Source organism: Geosmithia morbida (assembly GCF_012550715.1).
Source record: "Geosmithia morbida isolate 1262 chromosome Unknown scaffold_6, whole genome shotgun sequence".
In the NCBI taxonomy this organism is placed as follows: Eukaryota; Fungi; Ascomycota; class Sordariomycetes; order Hypocreales; family Bionectriaceae; genus Geosmithia; species Geosmithia morbida.
In genome coordinates, this window is record NW_023336193.1 from 1021864 (window position 1) to 1044809 (window position 22946).

The 22946-nt window shown below is 56.9% G+C and overlaps 7 protein-coding genes across 7 annotated transcripts; 3 read left to right on the forward strand and 4 right to left on the reverse strand.

The window, feature by feature from the left end:
* Positions 1-22: 22 nt before the first annotated feature.
* GMORB2_6770 (dTDP-glucose 4,6-dehydratase) lies at positions 23-1217 on the reverse strand (the record flags this gene model as incomplete). The annotated part of the gene is made up of 2 exons (XM_035468738.1): positions 23-579; positions 758-1217. Coding segments are annotated over 2 exons (1017 nt in total), but the record flags the coding sequence as incomplete, so codon positions are not given.
* A 1767-nt stretch (positions 1218-2984) lies between these two features.
* On the reverse strand, positions 2985-4235 carry GMORB2_6771 (ribosome production factor 1; the record flags this gene model as incomplete). The annotated part of the gene is made up of 1 exon (XM_035468739.1): positions 2985-4235. One exon carries the CDS (start codon positions 4233-4235, stop codon positions 2985-2987), a length of 1251 nt encoding a protein of 416 aa, XP_035321873.1.
* A 523-nt stretch (positions 4236-4758) lies between these two features.
* Positions 4759-6951, forward strand: GMORB2_6772 (nucleolar complex protein 3; the record flags this gene model as incomplete). The annotated part of the gene is made up of 1 exon (XM_035468740.1): positions 4759-6951. One exon carries the CDS (start codon positions 4759-4761, stop codon positions 6949-6951), a length of 2193 nt encoding a protein of 730 aa, XP_035321874.1.
* An 815-nt stretch (positions 6952-7766) lies between these two features.
* Positions 7767-16260, reverse strand: GMORB2_6773 (ubiquitin carboxyl-terminal hydrolase 34; the record flags this gene model as incomplete). The annotated part of the gene is made up of 5 exons (XM_035468741.1): positions 7767-7972; positions 8063-12284; positions 12349-15127; positions 15227-15386; positions 15492-16260. Coding segments are annotated over 5 exons (8136 nt in total), but the record flags the coding sequence as incomplete, so codon positions are not given.
* Positions 16261-18038: 1778 nt separating this feature from the next.
* GMORB2_6774 (ribonuclease P/MRP protein subunit POP3) lies at positions 18039-18959 on the forward strand (the record flags this gene model as incomplete). The annotated part of the gene is made up of 3 exons (XM_035468742.1): positions 18039-18100; positions 18195-18245; positions 18344-18959. The coding sequence occupies 3 exons, from the start codon at positions 18039-18041 to the stop codon at positions 18957-18959; spliced, it is 729 nt and encodes a 242-aa protein (XP_035321876.1).
* Positions 18960-19305: 346 nt separating this feature from the next.
* GMORB2_6775 (solute carrier family 39 (zinc transporter), member 9) lies at positions 19306-20651 on the reverse strand (the record flags this gene model as incomplete). Its single annotated transcript, XM_035468743.1, has 2 exons — positions 19306-19507; positions 19615-20651. The coding sequence occupies 2 exons, from the start codon at positions 20649-20651 to the stop codon at positions 19306-19308; spliced, it is 1239 nt and encodes a 412-aa protein (XP_035321877.1).
* Positions 20652-21789: 1138 nt separating this feature from the next.
* GMORB2_6776 (uncharacterized protein) lies at positions 21790-22869 on the forward strand (the record flags this gene model as incomplete). The annotated part of the gene is made up of 1 exon (XM_035468744.1): positions 21790-22869. One exon carries the CDS (start codon positions 21790-21792, stop codon positions 22867-22869), a length of 1080 nt encoding a protein of 359 aa, XP_035321878.1.
* Positions 22870-22946: the final 77 nt, after the last annotated feature.

The following is a 22946-nucleotide window of genomic DNA, read 5'->3' on the forward strand; positions in this document are numbered from 1 at the left end:
CCCCCCGGCCCCCAAATCCTCATCACCTGTTCCTCTCCCCATCACCCTCACCCTCACCCTCACCCTCACCCTCCCCCCTCAGCGGCGAATCCCTACCGGTATGATCGAAATCGGGAACGACCTCGCCCTCCGTCACCACCGGGAACGGCGTGAGGACGTGCGTGATGTCTCCCCACCACGCCTCCCCAAATGCGCGGTACCAGTCCGCCGTCTGCCGTAGACCGTCCTCTATCGTCGTTTTGGGCCTCCAGCCCAGCCCGCGCAACTTGGTGGCGTCGATGGCGTAGCGTCGGTCGTTGAAGGGCCTGTCGTGCGTGTACTTGATCCACCGGCGCGTGCCGTCGGGCCCGTCGCGCCTGATGCGCGCGGCGTCCATGATCTTGCCGCACAGGTCCAGATTGGAGACCTCGTCGTTGGAGCCGACATTGTAGATCTGCCCCAGCTGTCCCCTGTGCAGGATCGTGTCGAAGGCATCGGCCGCGTCGGCCGCGTACAGGTACCGTCTCGTCGGGCTACCGTCACCGTGGAGTACGACCGGTTGACCTCTGTGGAGAAGACAGGCGAATTTCGGTATGATTTCTGCGTGTCTGGTCAGCTAGCTACAAGAGGGGAAGCAGAGATTATATGAAACGATGGAAGAGAGGAGAGAGAGAGAGAGAGAGAGTGTGTGTGTGTGTGTGTGAAACAAAACACACACACACACACCATCTCAACAAAACAGAGAGAGAGAGAAAAAAGAAAGAAAGGGCGGGCTCACTCTCAGGGTATTGATGCGGTCCGTAGACATTGTTGCTCCTGACAATGATGACGGGCAGTTTGAAACTCTTCTGGTATGACTGGACCAGCATCTCGGCGGCGGCCTTGCTGGCGGCGTACGGGTTCGTCGGGGCCAGTATGCTCGACTCGAGCAGGTCGCCCTCGTGCTCCCTGACCTCACCGTAGACCTCGTCCGTCGAGACGTGGACGAAGCGGCGGATGCCGACCTTCTTGGCGCTCTCCAGCAGCACGTGCGTCCCGTAGACGTTTGTGTGCGTGAAGCCGTACGAGTTGCCGAAGCTCAGGTCCACGTGCGACTGCGCCGCGAAGTGAAGCACCGTGTCGACCGAGTGTCGCTCCATGCAATCCACCACCTGGCTCGGCTCCGTCACGTCCCCCCGCACAAAGGTGAAGTTGGTCCGCCCGTCCAGGCAGCCGGTATTGTTGAGCGACGAGCAGTAGTCTAGCTTGTCGAAGGATATGATGTTGTAGGCTGTCGGGTATGTCAGTGCCAGGTGACGGACTACCCAACATGCTCTTTTACTCTCGGTCAGTCTCTCTCTCTTTCTCGTCTCTCTCTCTTTCTCGTCTCTCTCTCTTTCTCGTCTCTCTCTCTTTCTCGTCTCTCTCTCTTTCTCGTCTCTCTCTCTTTCTCGTCTCTCTTTTTCTTGTCTGTCTCTGCATGTTTCACATATACACACGCACATGCACGCACACACNTCGTCTCTCTCTCTTTCTCGTCTCTCTCTCTTTCTCGTCTCTCTCTCTTTCTCGTCTCTCTCTCTTTCTCGTCTCTCTCTCTTTCTCGTCTCTCTTTTTCTTGTCTGTCTCTGCATGTTTCACATATACACACGCACATGCACGCACACACACGCATATATTCTCTCTCTCTCTCTCTCTCTCTCATATGAGGAGGGGGGGGGGAGGGGAGGGATAAGAAAAGAAGAAACACAAGACTCACATGAATCCTTCTCCCCCCGTCACCATGATATTCCTCACATCCGACCGCGGCTCAAACTTGGTACTCCCCGTCAGAACCGGTGCTCTCCTCCACACTGCCTCCTCCCGTTGACGAAATTCGTGATGACCATTTGTCCCTGGAGAGATGATTGTCAGGAACCCTTCCTCCTCCCCTTCCCAGAGGAAAAAAAAGAATGAGGAAAAAAAAAATAAAACAAGAAAAAAAAAAGTCAGAAGACGTTGAGTGCTTGCTCACCCTCTCCCTCCGTCCTGGATGATGTCGTCATCGTCGCCCAGCACACCCGACTGGGCGACAGTGTCTGTAAAGTCTTGGCGATTCGTAACGGAGTTGTCGTGGTGCGGTTCATCTGTTGCTGCCATGAAAATCCAGGTGCGCGCTTTTCACTCCCCTTTCCCTTGTCTTTCTCTCTCTCTCTCTCTCTCTCTCTGCGTATGTCTTTCTGTCTCTCTCTCTCTCTCTCTCTCTCTCCCTCTGCGTATGTCTTTCTCTCTCTCTCTCTCTCTCTCTCTCTCTCTTGTGTATGTGCGCCGCCCCTCCCTCAGAGCATGTGGTGGAAGGATGGTCGTGTGTCGCAAAGCAGCCCACCCTGTCCCTTGTCCGTTATGAAAGATGGCCTTGAGATCCTCTCCCCTGCCAAAATAAAGTATATTATAGGCAGTAATGTAGTTTTCAAGACTGCGGCTTGTGATTGGCCCTTCCTTTTTCCTCTTCTCCCTCAACTTCTTCATGAACAGCTCATTTCTTCGTAATGCGCGTGCTTTTAGCGCTGAAAAAAAAAAGGATTAAGCCACGAGTCACGCACGGCATTGTTTTCTGCGACGGCGAATGGGGAGAGGGGCGCGGGCGCAGGCACGCACACACCCTGGAGCAAGAGGAAGGGGGGAGAGAGAAATGTTGGGGGGAGGATCCACCATGATCAAATCATACATGTATTACTCGTTAATTAGAAATGGGGTATTCTAAAAGAATGAATCGAATGGATCTTGTTCTTATTCCCCTCCCTCTTGCTTCATATATCACTCTCAACCGTGCGTCATCTTCACACCTCTTCTTCTTGCCGTTGCAGAGACATGGATCAAGGCCCTCCTCTAGAGGGTATGCTTGGACAAGAAGAGAAGAAGAAGATCTCTGTAAGGAAAAGCAGAGATTTGGGACATGGAGAAGCAAGCCATAGTACAAGATATCCCCCCTCCCCAAGATTGAAAAAAAAACAAAAAAAAACAAAAGATAGATGAGTTGAGACACTTCACAGATTGAACCTCTTCCTGTCCTTTTCCATCTTGGCCTTCCACTCCCACTGCGTAGCATCGTCACCCTCGCTGCCGGCGCGGCCGATGCCCTTGTCGACGCGACGCAGCTTGAGGGTGAACCTGGGCCCCAGCTCCTGAAGGCCGGCGCGGATGCCCTCGACGCCGGCCATGTCTTTGCCGTCGTCGCCGGCGACGCTCTTCTCGGTCTGCCTCTTGTCTCGGAAGACGTACCTGTGCCTCCGGACGAAGATGTAGTCGCGCTGGTTGTGCAGGGTGACGACCTGTCGACCCTGCAGCTCGGGTCGGGGCGGGAACATGGTCATGAACAGGCGGGCCGTCAGCAGGCCGAGCGGCGTCTTGAAGTTGTTGAGCAGCAGCTCGGGGTAGTGGTTGGTCGGGTTGCCGTGGCCCGGGAGCTGCCTGCCCTCGATCCAGTTGGAGATGGAGAAGTGCAGGGTCGGCCCGGTCGGGAGGTGGACGACCGAGATGCCCGTGGGCCGCTTCTGGTCCTCCTTGAGCAGGACGACGGCCGTGTAGCCCCGGTTGACGGAGAACTTGCAGATCTCGCGCAGCGAGTAGCGGTGGCTGTAGCGGTGCGACGACCGCGGGATGTACGAGCTGTTGGGGAACATGGTGCACAGCAGGTGCGCCTCGCTGTGCAGCGTCGAGTTGAGCGAGGTCGTCACCAGGATCTTGGGCTCCGGCGGCGGCACGTCGCTGAATAGGCTGGGGAACTTGAGCGCCAGCGACGACGGCGTCAGGTCCATGCTCGTGCTCGTCGTCGACGGCGCCGTGCTGGCGTCCCGTCCGCTCCGCTTCTTCTCCTCCTTCTCCAGCTCCTTGGCCTCCCTGGTCTTTTCGTCATCGTCCGAGTCGGAGTCGAGCATGCTGTCGTGGTCGTCATCCTCCTCTGCTCCTGCCCGGTTCCCGCCGTCGTCTAGCGGTGCGTGAGCCTCGGCCTCGGCCTCTTCCAGTCGTCGCCTCCGAAGCTTCTCCAGGTCCACCTGCGCACCGAGGCTGTCATCGTCGCCATCGTCCCACACTCGCTTCTGGTCCAGAGATAGCGTCTTGTTCCTGGCCAGTCGGGCTGCCTTGAGCGCAGGGTCGCGGGCTTCCTCTTTGCGTCGACGGTGTCGCGCCTCGTGGCGTTCCTTGCCGGATGCCCTCTTGTGCTCTACAAAGAGATCTCGTCGGTTGAGCTTGTTGGACGAGTTGATGGCCTGCATAGAAGGCTTTCTGAAGCCCATGATTGCGAATGTGTTTTTGTGTCTTTTTTTTTCTTCTCCGAGAGAATTTCTATGTGTTATCTCTCTCTCTCTCTCTTTCTCTTTTCCTCTCCAAAGAAAATCAGATAGTATACACCGAGAGGAAGAAAATGAAAGTAAGAGGTTGATGAACTTTTTTTCTTTTTTTCTTTTCTTTTTGGCCAGTCGAGGGGCAGGGGTAGGTGACGGATTAGATCACACAGTGCTACCAGCATCCTAAGGAAAAAATGGTTGAGCTATTTTGTCATCATGCAGAAACGGCAAAAAGTGGATACAAGGGCCCATCCCACCCAGGCGGCAGAAAAATCGAAAAATATGGCGGTGAGAGCTGCTCTACCAATATTTTTTACCCAGAGATCTTCTATGATGAATAGTCTCTATACAACTTTCGTTCAACCCCTCCAGCAGAACAACAACAGCAACGACGACACACAGAGGGAGGGGACTAAAAAACAAGACATACTAAACAAAACAAGACTTCTCGAAAAACCTGAGGCCTGATACGATGGCTCCCAACGGGGTGAAACGTAGAAAACTCGAGCACGACTCATCCGACGACGACGCCAACAGCAAATCTCAACAGTCAACCCGCAAGACGCAAAAAGCCTTCATCAGCAACGCCTCCAACTGGAACCTCGAGGAGGACTACGAGTCCCGACCACGCAAGAACAAGAAGTCCAAGAAAGAACAGGAGAGGGCGGCGGCTTCGAACCGTCTCCCTCTCAAGAACACGGATAGCGGTCGGCTAGAGATTATCCGCAATATCCAGGCCGACGACGCGGCGGCAGGAGGACGGTCGTCTTCCGATGAGGACGGGAGCGACACCGAGTGGCTCGGCGTGGACGGGGACAGGGACGGCCGAGGTGAGGAGGACGACCGCGGAGAGGCCAGGAAGTACAAACACCAGCCAAAGGAGAACCCCAAGCCGGAGCGCGAGCAGATCCTACAGGCGCAGGAGGAGCTGGCGCGGCTGGCCACGGCCGTCAGCGAGGACCCGGAGGAGAATGTCGGGGCCTTCCGGGCCCTGGGAAAGCTGGGGGCGACACGTATCCTACCCATCAAGGTGCTCACGCTCATGACGCAGATGACGGTGTACAAGGACGTGATCCCCGGATACCGGATACGCGCATTCGGCGGGGAGAGGGCCAAGGAGAAGCTGGTGTCTAAGGAGGTGCGGCAGCTGCGCAGCTACGAGGAGTCGCTCCTGAGCGGGTACCAGTCGTACCTGAAGGAGCTGGCCAAGTGCGCGCGGGACCGTCGCGACGTGGGCAGCGGCACCACCCTGGCCAGCGTGGCCGTGACGTGCGCGTGCACGCTCCTCACGGCGGTGCCGCACTTCAACCTCCGTGAGGATCTGCTGCGCATCCTGGTCGGCAAGCTGAGCATGGCGCGGCTCGATGCCGACGGCGCCCGCTGCATCGATGCGCTCGAGACCCTCTTCCGCGAGGACGACGAGGGCCGCCCCTCCATGGAGGCCGTCGCCCTGCTGTCCAAGATGATGAGGGCCCGCAACTACCGCGTCAGCGAGCGCGTCCTCGACCTCTTCCTCTCCCTCCGGTTGCTGTCCGAGTTCAGCGGTCAGGCCTCGTACAACTCCGTCGAGCGCACCGGCGACTCGGCCGGCCCCAAGCAGAAGAAGAAGCGAGAGTTCCGCACCAAGCGCCTCCGTAAGGACCTCAAGGAGCAGAAGGCCCTGGAGAAGGAGATGATCCAGGCAGACGCCCTCGTATCCCACGAGGAGCGCGACCGCATGCAGTCCGAGACGCTCAAGCTCGTCTTCGCCACCTACTTCCGCATCCTCAAGGCCCGCAGCCCGCAGCTCATGGGCGCCGTGCTCGAGGGCCTGGCGAAGTACGCCCACCTGATCAACCAGGACTTCTTCGGCGACCTTCTCGAGGCCCTCAAGGACCTCATCCGCTACAGCGATCTCGACGCCGCCGCCGCCGCCGCCGACGACGACGACCTGAACCGGAACCGGAACCAGGACCAGAGCGAGCACCCAGAAGACCAAGACGGCAACCAGGACGACGGCGCGGGCGAGAGCAGCGATGAGTCCGAAGAAGAAGCAGAAGAAGAAGAAGAATCAGGCGACGTTAGCGTGCGTAACCTCACGCGCGAATCCCTCCTGTGCACGGTGACGGCCTACGCCCTCCTGGCCGGTCAGGACGCCCACAACGCCCGCTCAGACCTCCACCTCGACCTCTCCTTCTTCACCAACCACCTCTACACCTCCCTGATGCCCCTGTCCCTCAATCCGGACCTGGAGCTCTCCAAGCCCGCGTCCGGGTCGGCGTCGACCGACTCCAAGATCAATGTCCAGACCACGACGGTCCTCCTCCTCCGGTCACTCACCTCGGTCCTCCTCCCCTCGTACAACATCCGCTCCGTCCCGCCCACCCGCCTCGCCGCCTTCGCCAAGCAGCTATCCTCCGTGGCCCTGCAGCTGCCCGACCGGTCGGCCCAGGGCGTCCTCGCCCTGCTGCATGACGTCGCACGCACGCACGGGAGGCGCATCTCTTCGCTGTGGAACACCGAGGAGAGGAAGGGCGACGGCCGCTTCAACCCCGTCGCTTCTACCGTCGAGGGCACAAACCCCTTTGCTGCTACCGTCTGGGAGGGTGAGCTTCTCAAGAAACACTTCTCCCCCAAGGTGAGGGAGGGTGCTAGGATGTTGGAGAAGGCCATTGCTTCCTCGTAGTTTTTCAGCTCTTATGAATTCAGATATATATATATACTCTCAACTTTCATGTATATATACATCTTCTTTTCTGCCTTACCCTATATGCCATCCCTGCTCCGACCTACGTGCGGCTCTTTTCTCTTTGCCTCCTTGATTTACGCCGTGTCTCTCGCCTCTTTTCTCTAGATTGGAAATCTACGTGGTCCTTGACTTACTCGGCGCTGCTTTCTCTAACGTGGTATCCTGTCCGTGCCTTGACTTACAACTTGTGGCTCATTCATTTCTTGTTTTCAAGCACATCACACTCACAGTTCATCCCACCATGAACACCGGGGTATATTCATATCTCATGAGCCCACCATGGCAAACTTCACTATTCATAATTTTTTCTCTTCTTTCTTCTTTCATCTTTTCTCAAGAGGCTGGTTAACCTCTTCTTTCTCCTCGCGTGTCGGAGCCTTTTCTTTTTCTCCTCTCCTTTTCTGGAGAGATCCATTCCTTTGGCCTCGTCCCTGACCTCTCTGACCTCGTCTGAACCGATTCATGCATAATTCGATACAATCTTGCTCTCTCTATCTCTCTCTCCCTCCCTCCCATTTGTTGGACCATTTGTTGGAAAACAGAAAAAGACAACGTCTGAATCTCCTTGACCGAATAGAAAAAAGAAATGAGAATGAAGGAAGGGGGAGAAAAAGAGCAAACGTGAAAGAAGAGGAGGGTGACAAAAGAAATGGAGGAGAAGAGGAAGAAGAGATAAGAAAGAGAAAAAGAAGAAAGAAAAAAACTTAATCATACATATGGTACAATTATTCAACAGCATCATGCAACTCACCCATACCACGAGGGCTCAACTCCGTCGTCACCCCATCCATCTGCTGTGACGAAGTGCAGGATGCTTCCCAGTCTGTTTTCAGACAATATCCCTTGATCAGTCTTCCTCTAATCCTCAAATCATCTTCTCGGATAGGAAAGAAATACTCACCAGTTCCATCATCGTTGATTTGCTCGACAATAAGTTGACGCAGGGTTTCATTGACGCCTGCAATGACAAAAAAAGAAAGACATCAAATGTTAGAACATCTTCACAATTCTCTCAAAAACTCCTCTTCCCTCTTCCCTGGAAACTCACCTTGCTGTAGATTCTCAAACACAGCGTACAAATTCTCGCGAGACTCGCTCTCGAGATCATAGTATCTCCTGCACTTCCTGACAACCCTGACGATCCAGTCGGCCTGCTCCCTAGCGATAGGTGCCCCGGTCTTGACGTGCGTCTCGTGCAGGTGCTTGAGGCAGGAAACGCCCAGCTGCTGAGCCGTCGTGGTGACGAGATTGCGTCTCGTCTGCTGCTGCTGCTGCTGCTGCTCCTGTGACTGAACACCTCCATCATCATCATCCTCACTGCTCGTCTCCGATTCCGCTGCCGCTGCCGCTGCCGCCTCGTCACCAAAGTCATACTCGAGAGGGATACTGAATATCTCCTCTTCGAGAATGCTCAGGACGCCGGCCCTGACGTCAGATGACGGGTGCGTCAGTCCGGTCGGTGCCCAGTGCGGAATCAGCTTGACGGCGTGATCGTGCAGCATCTGCCGCGGGGAGTCTCGGTTGGCCGATCCCAGAACCATGGCGTTGCTGAACAGCGACACCACGGCATGCATGTCGGCCGTGTGTATCCTTCTGGCTTCGGCAGCCACGTGGGCCAGCAGGTTCTGGGCGTGGGATAGGACAGGAGTCCAGCTCAGATATCCGGCTGCCACGCGGAGGAAGCAGTCAACAGGTTGCGACGGCGAGTCACCGCGGATGTTGGCCTCGAGAGTCTGTGCGACGGCGAGATCCATGCGGTTGCTCGTCCGGACCAGCCGTGCCACGATCCTGTCCGTCGCGTCCGGCATCTGGTCGATGCCCACCAGCTTCTCGACAAAGAAGCTGTAGGGCAGTCCCTCTGGGTGGTCGTGCAAAAAAGCGGCCTCCGCAGACGTCCAGCTGAATGGCGGCTGCTCCTCCAGGAGCCGGTCCGACGCGGACTCGGTAATCGTGTTGGGCCCCAGAGTGGGCGCCATCTGCATCAGCAGGTGTTCGATCCCGAGCACGATCTCCTGGTACGATGGCGGCCTGTTGTTCATCCTCCTCTGGATGTTCTGCAGCATCCGGGCGTAGTTGGCTGCCATGGGGGCGATGGGGTCCGCGGCAATGATGCGGCACAGCTTGAGGAGGCAGTCATCCGCGAGGACGTACGATGTCTCGCGGTCTCCCATCCTCGCGAACCGTACCAGCATACCGAAATGATCGTCCCACGCGCGGATGTGTATGTAAAAATACCTCCACATGTACCGGAACAGATCCATGACACCGGCAAGCACCGGAATACCCACATCTTCTGAGGCAGCTCGGTAAACCGCGGGATCGGCCGTGCCTGGCGACGTAGGACCCTCTCCTTCCCCGCCGTCATACACATGGTAGAAGCGCGGCATGTCGTCCGAGATCTTCTTCAGCGCCCGCAGCATGATGTGCGACGTCGACTGGCGGTTGGCCGCCTCGGGGTTGCGCTGTACCAGCGACCGCAGGGCCGCCGGGCGCTGGTAAAAGTACTTGTAGAACCAAAACGAATCCAGTGCAGAACTCTCGACGGCGGTGGATATCATCCCAATCAGGCTGTAGTCTTGAGCTGCCTCTCTCTTGCGCGACACGACCTGGTCAAAGTAGCTGAGGGACACCTCCATGGCGAGGTCCCGCAGGCTCTGGGTCGGCGAGCTGTCGACCGACGCGTCCTCATTGTCGCTGTCGCCGTTGCCGTCCATCATCACCGGGGTGTCCGTGGTGCCCGTGGTGACAGTGCTTCCCAGGGCACGGTCCAGGACTGCTGCCCGCTGGAACAGCTTCTGGACGAGAGTCGCGTGCGTCGGGTCGAAAAGGCAGTGGCGACGGAGGAGGTTGGTGTTCTCATCAAGGATATGTTCCTCCTGCTCCTTGTCCATCTTGACGTGTACGGGGACGGGGAGCTTCTTCTCCTCAACCTCCTGCTGCTGACGCTTCAACGAAGATGCGCGTTGGTAGAAGAGCATGTAGGCGCTGTAGGCCTTGTCGTATGGGACCCCGTTGTTGTCGTATGATGACCGAGCCTCCGGCCCGCCGAATGTGGCCGCCTCCATCCGCGAATGGTCCCAGGGGGTGACGATGTCGTCATTAAACTCTACCCAGCTGGGTCGATCAGGGCTCGTCGGTCGCTCGCGAATATACGAGTAGTAGTGACCCGATTCGGCCGTGCCGGCATGGACGAGGACGCCCGTAAGTTCAAACATGTCTTCCCCCTCGGCATCGGGGTTGTTTAGGCTCTCGGCGGTGTATGGCTTCAGGTTGATCTTGTCGGGGAACGTGAAGTAGTCGTTGATCTTGTTCCGCTGAAGCGTCCTGAGGTTGAACTCGAACCTCTTGAGGTGGAATATGATGTTGTCGGGGAGGTCCTTGAGGCAGGCCCTCTTCACGGCGTCGACGTGGCGGTCGCACGAAGAGCACTTGTACTTGTTATCGCCCTCCAAGACCTCGCCATCGACATAAGCCTGCAGGCTATCCTGCAGACACGTCTTGCCCTGCACGTCGCACTGAATGGCCGAAAAGGGCTCGAGCCGCTCGGAGATGTGCCCGCACTCCATCGACTTGATCTGCTGGACGAGCTGGCCTCCGTAGAACGAGCGAAGCCTGTTCTTCTCCGCCTGGGAGATGAGCTGACTCTCCCAGCGGTCAAACAGGAGGTTGTAGAACTCGTCAACGTCCATCTGGTTGTGGATGTCTATGTGGGTGTTGTCGTACGTCATGACCGTCTCGACAAAGTCGATGGGGTCCACGTAGCGGCGGTAGCTCTCCTGCATGAAGCCAAACATCTTCTTGGTGTTGCTGAGCATCTCCTGGCGGGTGTCGTCGGGGTCCTGAACTTCGGCCGACATGATGAAGTCGCGGAAGCTCGTGTTCATGAAGAGCTGCGTCATCAGCGAGTTGAGGTAGCACGTGTTAGACAGGTTGCGCAGCCCGACATATCCGCACGATGACCGCAGCGCTTTTTGGCGGTCAAATGAGTACGGTATCTCGTACAGGTACGGAGTGTCGTCGTCGTCCGTCATGGAGAAGGGGAGGACCTCGTTCATACTCTCCAGCACGGCCACAAGACTGCTGCGATCGTTCTTCACCAGACGGAAGATGACTTCGCAGACCTTGGCTCGCGTCTCCAGGTTCAGCACCACGCGAGGCACAGGCTCGTTGAACGAGTCGCGAGACCTGGGGAATAGGAGGTGCCAAAAGAGGTCGTACGCCAGTTCACGTGGCAAGACATCCGATGTGGCGATCTTCTCGTCAATCTGTAGACACATGTGCAGCAGTGATACGAACCCCCTAGGTACCGGGTCAAACGGCTCTGGCTGGTCCACAGTCTCGGTCGGCTGGTGGTCCAGGAGCGACCGGCTGCAGGTAGTGGCCAGCCAGGAGAGGCTGACGAGCTCGGGATTGTAGACAAATACCTTGATCATCAGGTTGTAGAGAAGCCCAAACAGATCGCGGCACTGATCTGGTCTCTCGGAGACCCGGGGGAGAAGCTCCTGTCCAAGGTTCCAGAAGTAGAGGGCGATGCGGTACGGCTTCGATTCCCCGTCGCCATCCGGCGCTTGGCCGCCAGGTGATTTCTGGAGAAGGCGACTCTCGCTTTCGTAAGACTCTTGGATGATCTTGTAGATGACCATCCTGATCTGGCTCCGTCGATCGAGGAGCATCATGTCGCGTGCTATCCTCTCAAACTTGCTGTCTAGGATCAGAGCGCCCCAGAACTGCGCATCCTGGAGTCCCAGGTGCAGCAGGACGGCAAATGTGTTGACCGCCAGGCTGCCTGCAGAGTCCTCGTCGGAGTCGACCGCGTTGGATAGGACGTCGAGAAACCTAGCGGGCGAGGTGACACCAGCACTGGCGAGTTCGACGGGCGTCTGCTCCGAGTCCTGGAGCCACTGCATGAGGATATGCATGAGAGAGCTCGTCAACTCCAGTTCCAGCCGTGCGCTCATGTGAGCCACCACATCCGGGTCCAGGATTGCCTGCAGCACGAGTGACACGCTCCGCCCTCTCGCCTTGGAATAAGTTATCCGCGGAAGGCCCGGGAACTTGTTGGAATCGGGAGTCCCCGCCACCGTACTAGGCAAATCCCCCAGGCGCCTTGACTGCACAGCCAATTCCTTGTACTCGAAGAGGGCGTGGATGGCGTACAATGACCTGAACGGTTGTCCACGCGGGAAGATGTCCTTGTAGGACGTTTTCTCGTCCTCGAACGACTTGATGAAGCCCACGTCAGCGGGAAGCCATACCAGGAAATTGTATATCTGCACAGTAATGTCAGCAATCGAATATACGTCCAAGATCTGAGGGGAAGCGGTAAGTCAGTACCTCGCGAGCGAGGTGTTCTTGCAAGTTGAGATAGCCCCACATCTCACGGAAATGAGACATTATCTCAGTCTTGAGAGAGCTCCTCTCCGGATGCCTTGGCGAGTCGCCTTCACCTCCTTGGCTCTTATCACCGTCTGACCCTTCTTCCCCATCTCCATCCTCTTGCTCTCGCCTGACCAGGATCAGTCCTTCGCTTATCTGGAGGTCCTCGAGAGACTTGCTGACGTCCCGCTCGGTCGGACGGAAACGCTGGCCACGGTAGTATGCGCTGTAGTTGTCGAAGCCAGTTTCCTTCTTGATGCTGGCCAGGAGAGATGCCGCCGTGTTCCGTCTCCCGATGTTGAGTGGCTTGACATCGGTCTGCTGCACTCCATCAAAGGATTGGTACTTGAGCTGGGCCAAGTCGCCTGCTACTTCTGAGGGCGGCCGGCACATGACAGCTCGGAGATCCGGTGGTGAGAGCTCTGGTCTCGACTGGTAGGAGTCAAGAAAGTGCTTGAGGAACTGCAGTGAGCGCGTAAAGATGCGCTCCTGGTTCCGGGAAGGGGCCAGTTCGGTCGAGCCGTCGGTAGCCATGGGCGTCTCTTCTCCGCCGCCGTCGTCCGATCTCCCGTTGCTCTCGGTGGAAGCTCTAATCTCGTTGGCCGCATCCCTGAGCTGCAAAAAGCATCTCGTCACGAGAGAGGAATGCACCCGACGCATGCGGGACGGCGGGTACGCTAGGAGGAGATCGCTGTTGAGGTACACCTCTACAGCCATGATGGAGATGGCGCGGGTCGCAATGTGCGTGTCTGGGGATTCTAGTATGAGTCTCCAGAGCTGCTCCAGGCAGCTGGATCTGATGGCCGACTCGTCGTCGAGGTTGAAGTCGTCGGTAAACCTGACGAGGGAGATAGCCTCCCATCTGACAAACTCCAGGGCCCCCTCGCAGAAGCAGGACGCGGAGAGGGTAGGGAGGTAGACCGAAACGCAGGTGCGGATGAATGAGTTCTTAGACTGCGCATCGCTGCGGCTGTCGTTGATGATCTTCCACCCAGCCTCCCTGTCTTCGCGACTGAGGGAGTGCGGACCGACCAAGAGATCCCACAGCTTCCGGCCCAACTCATCACCGACAGCGTCAGGCTGGTAGCGTATGAGGTTGGCAAGGAATTCTAACCGAGGCCGATTGGCGTTTCCGGACACGACGGGAACAGTGGCCCCGGCAGAGCTATTGACAGCCCCTGCCTTGACGGCATTCTCAAGCTCGCCGACAAGGAGGCGTGCCAGGTCATGCTCCCGGGCGAGTGTCTGCATCTCATGGGCGACGTTGGACCTGATAGTCATGGAGAGGCACCACAGGCTCCCTAGCGTCGTCGGCGTCTTCTGTGAAAGATCTTCGAGGCAGCTCTGGTACAGGCGTTCCCGGCCGGTGACGTCTGGGCCGTATTGCAGGAGCTCCGAGAGTTTCTGGGTTGCCATGGTCTGCAGGTCTGGATGCGAGGCCTTGCCGCTGTTGACGATGGACGATTCGCGGAGCAGTCGCAGACAAAGGTTGTATGGCTGGTAGGTGAGGTGGTCATGGTCTTGACGATATTTAGCCACCATGTGCTGCATCAAGTTGTCCCAGAAGGAGCGGGTAGAGGCGGTGAAGCTGGCAATGGGTAGCTCCTCAAACTTCCCGCAGAGGTAGGACAATGTCGGATAGTCAAAGAGATTCATGATTGTGATCACCATGCGGGTCAGCGCTTCGCCGACTCTAGGGTCCTGGCAGCACGTTATGGCCTGCCACAGGCGATCAGTGTGTTCCCGCTGATACATCTTGGAGACGACCAGGAACCCAACGACGTTGGCGCTCTCGATAATAATCTCCGGGTGGCTGTTTGGTCCGATGATGTACTCGATCAAGCCACTCCGGAGTAGGTGCTGTGCGACGTGGTTCAAAAGGGGGTTGGCCGAGTCCTCCCCGACTCTCTTCCACAGGCCGACGAGCTCGCTGCACAGGGTAGCCGCGCCTGTCACTCGAAGCTGCATCTGGCTGCAGCGAATGAGCCTCTCCAGCATGCCGAAGCGCCACTCCTGCGCAATGGCCTCGGCCGTGGACGCTGGCGCCATGCTGGGATGGCTCCTGGTGTGCTGCAGCGTCATGTCGACGGCAGCCTTGTGAGAGCCCGAAAGGCAGACCATGAGAAGCTCTGACAGGGCCGTGATGGAGAAGGAGACGGCCTCCTTTGGCACTTGAGTGACGTGCTTGTCTATCAGTCCCGACAAGCAGGCCGACATCAAGGACCAGAGCTCATGGCCCTCTTCGAGGCGCACGTTGGCGACGCGGAGCTGGCCGTCGTCAGCGGGAGACGCTTCCCCGCGCGCTATCGACTCGTCCACAACGTTCGTGATGACATGGGTCAGAGCGCTCATGGCCTCTACCAACTTGGGGTTGGCCGGAAGGACGGCGACCAAGGTGGTTGCAAAGTTGGCGAGGAGAGCGAAGATATCGTTGGAGCACGATTCGAGCTTGTCCATGAACATGGAGACGTCGTCTGACAGAGTACCGTATTCTTCCAGCAAGGTGACTTCCGGGTCGACGTCGGCTACTGCGTCGCGTCGGGTGAGCACGTAGAGCTGGGCCATGAAGGGCACCGAGTGCAGCTGTATGGGGGGGTGCCCGCCGTTGGCCCCGGATGCCTGCGCAGCCCGAAGGCTCTGAAGGTCGACTTTGAGAGTGTACACTGCCAGCTCGATGAAGTTGCTGTAAAACCTCAAGACGAGATTACGATAATTGGGGACCCTATGCAGTGGTGGCCTTTATGTGACGAGGCTAGGGTCAGCTCTTGTCGAGGCACAGGAAGTACTGATATGGAAACAGGTTGAAAGCGAAAGAAGGGCCCGGCTCTCAACATACCTCAGCATGGGAAGTACAACGCTGGGAAATATGGACCAGAAAGTCTGATTCGACCGCAGGGACAGAGCGACACGGCTGTTCTCCGCCCCTCGGACGAAGTCGACATATCGGGCGAACCATTGGGAAATGTCCTCGAGAATAGTGAGATCGGGAGAAGCGTCTGAGCGGATCAGTTAGCCGAGGCACATCGAGGAGCGGAAGGAAAGTACGTCTGTCACGAGGCAGACGGGACATGTCGGGGACATGTATATATTGTTTTGCTCACGGGAATTCAGGTAGTGAAGCAGACGGTTGGCCGTCTCATAGAGGGGCTCCTGGGTGTCCTGATAGGGGAAGGTCTCGGTCGGGTCAAGGGCAAAATGGAGCTGGTCGGCCAGGGAAACAGCAGCCCCGGCGGTGTCGAGAGAAATCTCATCGTCGGGGTCCTGGACGAGCTCGACGGGGGGGCTTCCCGAGTCCAAGGAAGAGGAAGACTGGGTATCGCTCTGGACCAGGTCGACGGCGTCCTGGTCGGCAAGGTCGCGGTCGGGTACGTCAGGTACGTCGGAGTCCAGGACGGTAGCATCATGGCGAAGGGCAGGGGCCCCGCGTGATGTCAGGGACCCCAGCGACGACTCGGAGTCGTCCATGCTCTCAGCTCGGGCTGGGGTGCGAAGATTCAATGTGACCTTGCTCGAGGAGGGGGGGCCCGTCTGGTCTTGTTGGTCTTGTTGGTCTTTTTGGTCGGAGCTCATGGAGCGCTGAAGGGTCGGGGAGGTCTGGGGGGTCTTGTGGTCTGACCGGAGGCGGTCGGGGATGTGGACCTGGCCGCAGAGGATGGAGTCGGACTCGATAACGACGACGTCGTCGTCGTCGTCTTTGTGGTGGACGGCGGGGTCACTCGAGTTCTCGACGGAGCGCGAGGTCCGGCGGCGCTTCCGTGCAGAAGCCGTATCAATGTCGTCAGCGTCGTCAAATGGCTTAGGACGAGTCGATGCCGGCTCTGAAGATGGATGGCGTGGGGGTAGAGGCTGTTGTAGCTCTGAGAAATCCATTTGATTGCAACAGAGGATGGCGGCAGCACGTGGCCTGGTCTGGAGACGTCAGAGCGTCGTGGCAGCCGGCAGAACGGCTGGTGTCAAGAAACATGTGTGTGTGTGTGTAGGTGACGCGGCGCCTTTTTTTTTTATAATTTTTTTTGTGAGCAGGACGAGAGCGAAGAAGGCGGCTTGTTTTTCTTTGTCAAAAAGAAGAAGGAGAAAAAGTATATGTACGGAGTAGTAAGTGTTTGGTGAATGTGGAGGATTATTGGTGGTGGAGGTGGTGGGGTGGAGAGTGAGAAGCGTGATGACCGGGGGACAAGAGAGAGAGAAACCAAAAGTACGGAGTAGTAGGTCCCTCTGGGGGGAAGTCAAAAGAAAACTAGCTCGGTCAAAAGAAAAAAAAGGGGAAGAAGATTCGCACAGTAAGGTGAGGACGTATCGGAAGCAACCAGAGGGTTACGTAGTAACGAGATACGAGACGGGGTGAAGGGGAGAAGATGACCTTCTCTCTGCTTGAGCGGGGCGGAGAGGGAGAGAGGTCGAGGCAGGATGACGGTGATGTTTGTTGAAGGAAGATGGCGTTGCTTGTGTGGAACCCCGCGAGGGGTAGCTATAGGCGTAGTACCACGGACGTATAATACATACCAAGCACCTACGGGCTCCTGTAGACAGGCATCAACTATAGGCGGGTGCAGGCGGGTGTTGGCGGGGGAGGTCCGAGCTATAGTAGCCCGTAGTCTGTAAAGAGACTAGGACTGGAGGTCTTAGCCCGCACAGTCATCTGTACATGCAGCCTTATTCGTAAGACCAGACAGTGCTCTCTATCGAGGCTTCTATATCAGCACTCTATCAGTGTTATCATTCAATTATAGCACTGTCGGGTATCTCTATAGACGAGTTGTATAGACTGATATAGCGCCTGCCATTCGCTGACGGTCGGAGTAAATACAATGGCAAAGCGCAAACGGTCGCACCTGCCTGCTTACAGCATATGGCATTCATGTACTGAAATACTGTATGCAACACTCATGCCTCACCACAGTATCGCGCATAACAAAGGGAGTGCTGTATAGTGGTTACTCAGTACGAGCCAGACGGACTGCGTGGCGGAAGTCTAATATGTTGCAGATTCATGCTACGGGTACACGGCCGAAAGCCTTACGGAATAATCATGACAGTCGAAATCTTGAAAAGCCAGAAAGAGCCATGTGGTTCCCCTGTTACTAAGCTGTTACGTAGCATTTGCGGCAGTATTGGGAGTAGCAGCAGAAGCAGAAGAACGGCCAGCAGTACGACTGATAATAAAATACTGCTACCAATATTCGTCCCGATACTGCACTGTTACACCATCACTACCCAGGAGCAAGCTAAACTTGGCAATATTACACGTACAGAACTTGGCCATAGCTTGAGTGTCACATGTCAGTCGAACGCAGGTACGCCTTAGGTGAATCTCATCTGTTAGCAGGTCTATCTAGTACGTGAACGAGCACTCGTATGTTGTCGTAATAGCAATGCCATATTATATAATTATACAGCCACAGTCACATGTAACCAGTACAAACGCGCCGCCACCATATCCACCGCCCCAGAAAAAAAAAACGTACATACTGAAGCTGGCAGGGAACAGAAAAAACACCGCCACCACCACCAAGCTCAGACGTCCAATCTATTGAATCATCAATCTCACCCCGTCACCTTGACATCCAGCTCCAGCTCCATCATCCAGCTCTCCATCCTTCCTACCCCTCAGCTTTTCTAGCCGAAACGCCCTCATCAAACTAGGTGACATGTCGGCACCACGTAAACGCACAGTACACCAGCTCGATACGCCATACTCGACAGATCTATGGTATGACATTCTCTTATGTCTCCTCTCCGTATCTCTTTCTTTCTTTTTTCTTCTTGTCCTCTCCCTACTGACCGTATTGAAAAAAAAAATCAAGGCCGGAAATTACATTGGAAGACCAAGAAACCATTCTAGAACTTCTATGCAGGTAAGCATTGACCATGCTGAGCTCTCTTTAGGGGTGGGGGGGGGGGGGGGGGGGGGGGGGGGGGGGGGGGGGAGCATTGAATTGACATTTAGAAACAGTTTCCTCAGCCCTCTAGGTCATCATCGTCGCACACACGTGATTCCATCAAAGGGCAAAAAGGCGTCGAGGCAGAAACGTAGACAGCAGCGGGACGGAGAGAAAGATGATGCCGCCGTGGCCCCCTCGCCACCTGCTGCCCCCGACGTCATCCACAGTGTAGATGTTGGCTTCAACGCGATATCGAGGAATCTACAACTTCAGTCTGAGGTTGGCGACAGCAAGTCAAAGCAGAGGAAGGATAGGTGCTACGCCATGGTCTTTGTGGCCAGAGGGGACCAGTCGTCCGTTTTCAACTGCCACTTCCCCCGTATGGTTGCCGCCGCCGCATCCAGCGGGAATGCTGGCGGCAAGGCCGGGACCAGGCTCGTCGGCTTCTCCAAGTCGTGCTCAGATCGGCTGAGCAAGTGTCTCCACATTCCGCGGGTGTCGTCCGTCGCCGTCGCCGTCGATGCCCCCGGGGCGACGGCCCTGCTGGAGACGGTGAACAGGATAGTCCGGCCGCTAGACGGTATCGACTTGTTGAACGGTCAGCAGAGGCAGCCGCAGTATATACCGACCAAGATCAATGCGATTGAGACCACGGTGGGACAAAAGAAACAGAAAAAGGCTGCATGAGGGCCGACGGTGGCTCCTGTTCACATCGGCTCATCATCATATACCCACCGAGATTGAATAACGATGCAAAATGTCTTGCTTTATTCTATTCAAAACGAACCAAAATCTCGAAACAATCTAAGAAGTCTTTTTTGATGCGCTGAAGGGTGTGTAAAAAAAAAGGAGGGGAAATAGATCATGGCTGTGAAAACTCCAAACTCCGAAGATCCTTGACGTGAGAAAGAAGGGAAAACAACAGAAAGGAAACAACACATCTCTAAACGGAATGACCTGTACATCCAGCTCCCTCTCCTCAGCTGCTGTCAAACGGGCAAAATAGATAGATGCACAGGTGGCAAAGCAAGACTCAATGGTGGTGATGCCCAATCTGCGTCAGAAGAGGCAGAAACATACCCATGACAGTCATGAGCGTCTCTCTCATCTGCGGACCGGTGGGCTTCCTCTCGGCGTACCCGTCGCCATTCAAGATGGGACCATCATGGTGGTGGTGGTGATGCCCATGGGATCCAGGTCCAGATTCCTCCTGCATAGCATGCATGGCAACGTACCTAGATAGTAGTCAAGTCAGCCCTTTTTTTCTACTCTTTCCCCTTCTTCCATGTTCTCGTTTTCCTCCCTTTTTTTTTTCGGTTCTCCCGGGGTCAGGTGGACTTACAAGAATGTCCCTCCGGAGAACAACAAGAGCAGTCCAGTCCAGTAGGTAGACGCACCGCCGTCACCCTCGACGACCGAGGAGCCAGCCTCGGCCAGCGTGACGAGAAACCAGGTGGCTATGGCGCCGACGGGAGCGGCCAGGCTGAAGACGACCAGGTGGCTCCTGGAAGCCCTCTTGGACAGGCCCTGGCGTAGCAGGAGCGAGGTGAGGCCGAAGGCGGCGGGGGCCTTGTGGATCATGATGGCCGTGAAGATGACGAAGCTCATCTTTGTGTCGGGCGACGTGGCCGAGGCACCCATGGCAATGCCGTCGGCGGCTGCATGGATGACCAGCCCGAGGGTCGTGGCCATGTGACGGGACCCACGCTGCGCCGAGGAGGCCACTTGGCCTAGCAGGCCGTCCATGTGATCGGCTTCGAGGTCGCCGCTGCCCCGGCCGCTGGCGCCGCCGTTGCTGCTCGTGCTGCTGCTGCCGGGGATGACGCCGCCGCCGCCGCCGCCGCCGCCTATGCCCAGGCTGTCCAGGCTGACGTGGTGCATCTGCGGTGTGGACGACTGCATGCGCTGCGCGGCGTGCCGGGGGATGCGGTCGATCAGGAACATCAGGACGAAGCCGAGCGTCATCGACAGGCCGATCTGGAAGGACGGGAGCTCGTTGTGCCCCTCCTCTTCCTCCTCTTCTCCGTCGCCGGCAGCAGGCTGGAGGTGGTGGTCGTACTCCTCATCGTCGTGAGGTAGTTCCTCTCCTACTCCTCCCACTTCTTGGCCTTCATCCTGTCGGGCGTCGTGTACTTTGGTCGTCGTCTTCGCCAGGGAAATCCGCGCCGCGGGGACCGAGGGGATGAGGTCGTCGATGCGAATATCGAGACCCGGGTTCCTCGCAGCTAAGACGCTACGCGATCGGTGGATGTGCGACGTCGTCGATGGGGCCGAGGCGGCGCCGATGCCCTCCGGGATGATGACAATCAGCGACGTCCCGACCAGGACGCCGACGCCCAGGCTAGATATCAGGCGGAGACGCGACGACGTGAGGGACATGGAGAGCGGTAGAGCGCCAGCCAAGAAGGACCTGCAATCAGAAGATGGATGTTGATGTTAGCCCGACCGTTATTCTAGGATCGCCCGTCCATCACCCGCGTTGGTTGGGTGGATCTCTATTTAAGCACGTACGCCAATGCCATGACGGACTGATTCCAACTGTCAGCAAAAGTCGTCCATGTTCAATTGAGGAGGGGCCACGAAGGAGACGGAAAGTTGGGATCGTACGCATAGCACCAGTAACAGAATGAACCCTCCCATGGTGTTCCTATTTATCGGGAACCGTGTGTCGATGTGGGTGGAAAAGCAGCACCAGCGATCTATACTGTACTATTCCTCCCAACCCATGGCAAGGCTCAGCTAGAGAAGGAAGGGAAGGCAATAGGAAGTGAGAGAAGAAGAAGAAGGGGCAGGTTTTGCTTTGGGGGTCTTTTTTTTGGATTCCCTTTTTTTTTTTTTTTTTTTGGCCTTTGATCCCTTGGGAGGCTTAGGATTCAGGTGTACAGACACGAGTACGGCAAGGTTAACCATTCGATGTTACGAGTTTGGAAGGGCCAGGAAGGGCCAAGAAGGCTGGGGATTTGGTTGGTCGAGGTCTGATGACGAGGCCCAGCGATTGCGAAATACCGCGTACCTGTCTGGACCTGCCCGAGTGAGAAGGTACACTGTGCCAGTATTTCTATCGGGGCATCATTCCATGGTCACAAAGTGGTATTCACACACCACACGGCGGATCACGGTCCATTCTTCACTCACCTACGTTCCATCTGATGGTTGACTGACTACTGGCATATAAGACCATAGGCATCGATGGCAATACTGCATGTAGCCTTCCAACTCGCAATACTACTCCATACTACTCTGCTGTGTGACCTACCACGATATTATCAGGCATGATTGCAGCGGAAACGGGCCAGGACTCGGAATACGAGCATGCGCTGGTATTACTAATAATTTACACATATTAGACCCCTGAATGGTACCTCGTACAGCCTCTGGTGGGGCGTATGCTCGTACATGCATCTGATGCAACGAACCCCGTCTCCATGACACACCACGACGTTTCATCATACCAAGCTTTGCTCTTCCTTTTCCCTCATCTCTGTAGTTTCATACGACGGGTACCTCGAACGAAGCCATGAGCGATGCACAACATTCGCCCCGTCGGCGACATATCCTGTCGTCCATAAATCCAGAGGCAGCAGGGGTGGAAGCAGCACCAGAAGAAGACCGACCCCGACGTCGACGACGTTCGCGAAGCCCATCCGAGGCCGACGATCGGCGGCAGCACAAGCAACATGCCTCCACCACCAACGAGGACGACGGCGACACCACGCGGCCCCGGCGGTCCCGTCTGAGGCTCAAAGATGCCTCGCGTAGACGTCGGCACCGATCGCACAGCCGCGAGAAACAAGCCGGTCAGGACCGACACCACCACCATGGACATCGTCGCCACCGGCGCCACCGCTCTCCCACGCCGCCCAACCCGTTTGACGGACCCCCTCTCGACGCGGAGACGGCGTTCCGTGAATCGCTCTTCGACGCCATGGCCGACGACGAGGGCGCAGACTACTGGGCGGCGGTGTACGGGCAGCCGGTGCACGTGTACTCCAACGAGCGGGCCAACCCGCAGGGCGAGCTGGAGCGCATGACGGACGACGAGTACGCGGCGCACGTACGGCAGCGCATGTGGGAGAAGACGCACGCGGGGATGCTGGAGGAGCGGGCGCGGCGCGGAGAGGAGAGGCAGAGGCGGCGCGACGACGAGCGCAGACGGCGTCGCCACCAGCGCGACGTGGACGAGAGCCTGCGGCGGGGCGACGAGAGGCGCAGGCGCAGACGCTGGGCCGACTCCTGGTCCGCGTACCAGGCCGCGTGGGCCGCGTGGGATGGTACGCCCGGCAGTCTGGCCTGGCCGCTCGGGAGGGGGCGGCCTGGCGATGACGGCATCAGCCCCGACGAGGTGCGCATATTCATGGTGCGCGGGCTGAGATTGGATGAGGGGGAAAACATGGCGGCTCCTTCTGCTGCTGCCGCTGCCGCCGCCCCCGCCCCCGCCGCCGCCGTGGCACGCCTCAAGGATGAGCGCGTTAGGTGGCACCCTGACAAGATTCAGCAGAAGGCGCGTGGGGAGGTGGATGATGCTACGATGAAGAATGTCACGGCTGTTTTTCAGGTCATCGACCGGTTGTGGGGGGAGTTACGGCCCAAGGATTAAGTTTTGATACCCCGGTTCTTCATGTCTCATTTACTTCTCTTTTCTTCTTTCTCTTTTCTTCTTTCTTTTTTCTTCTT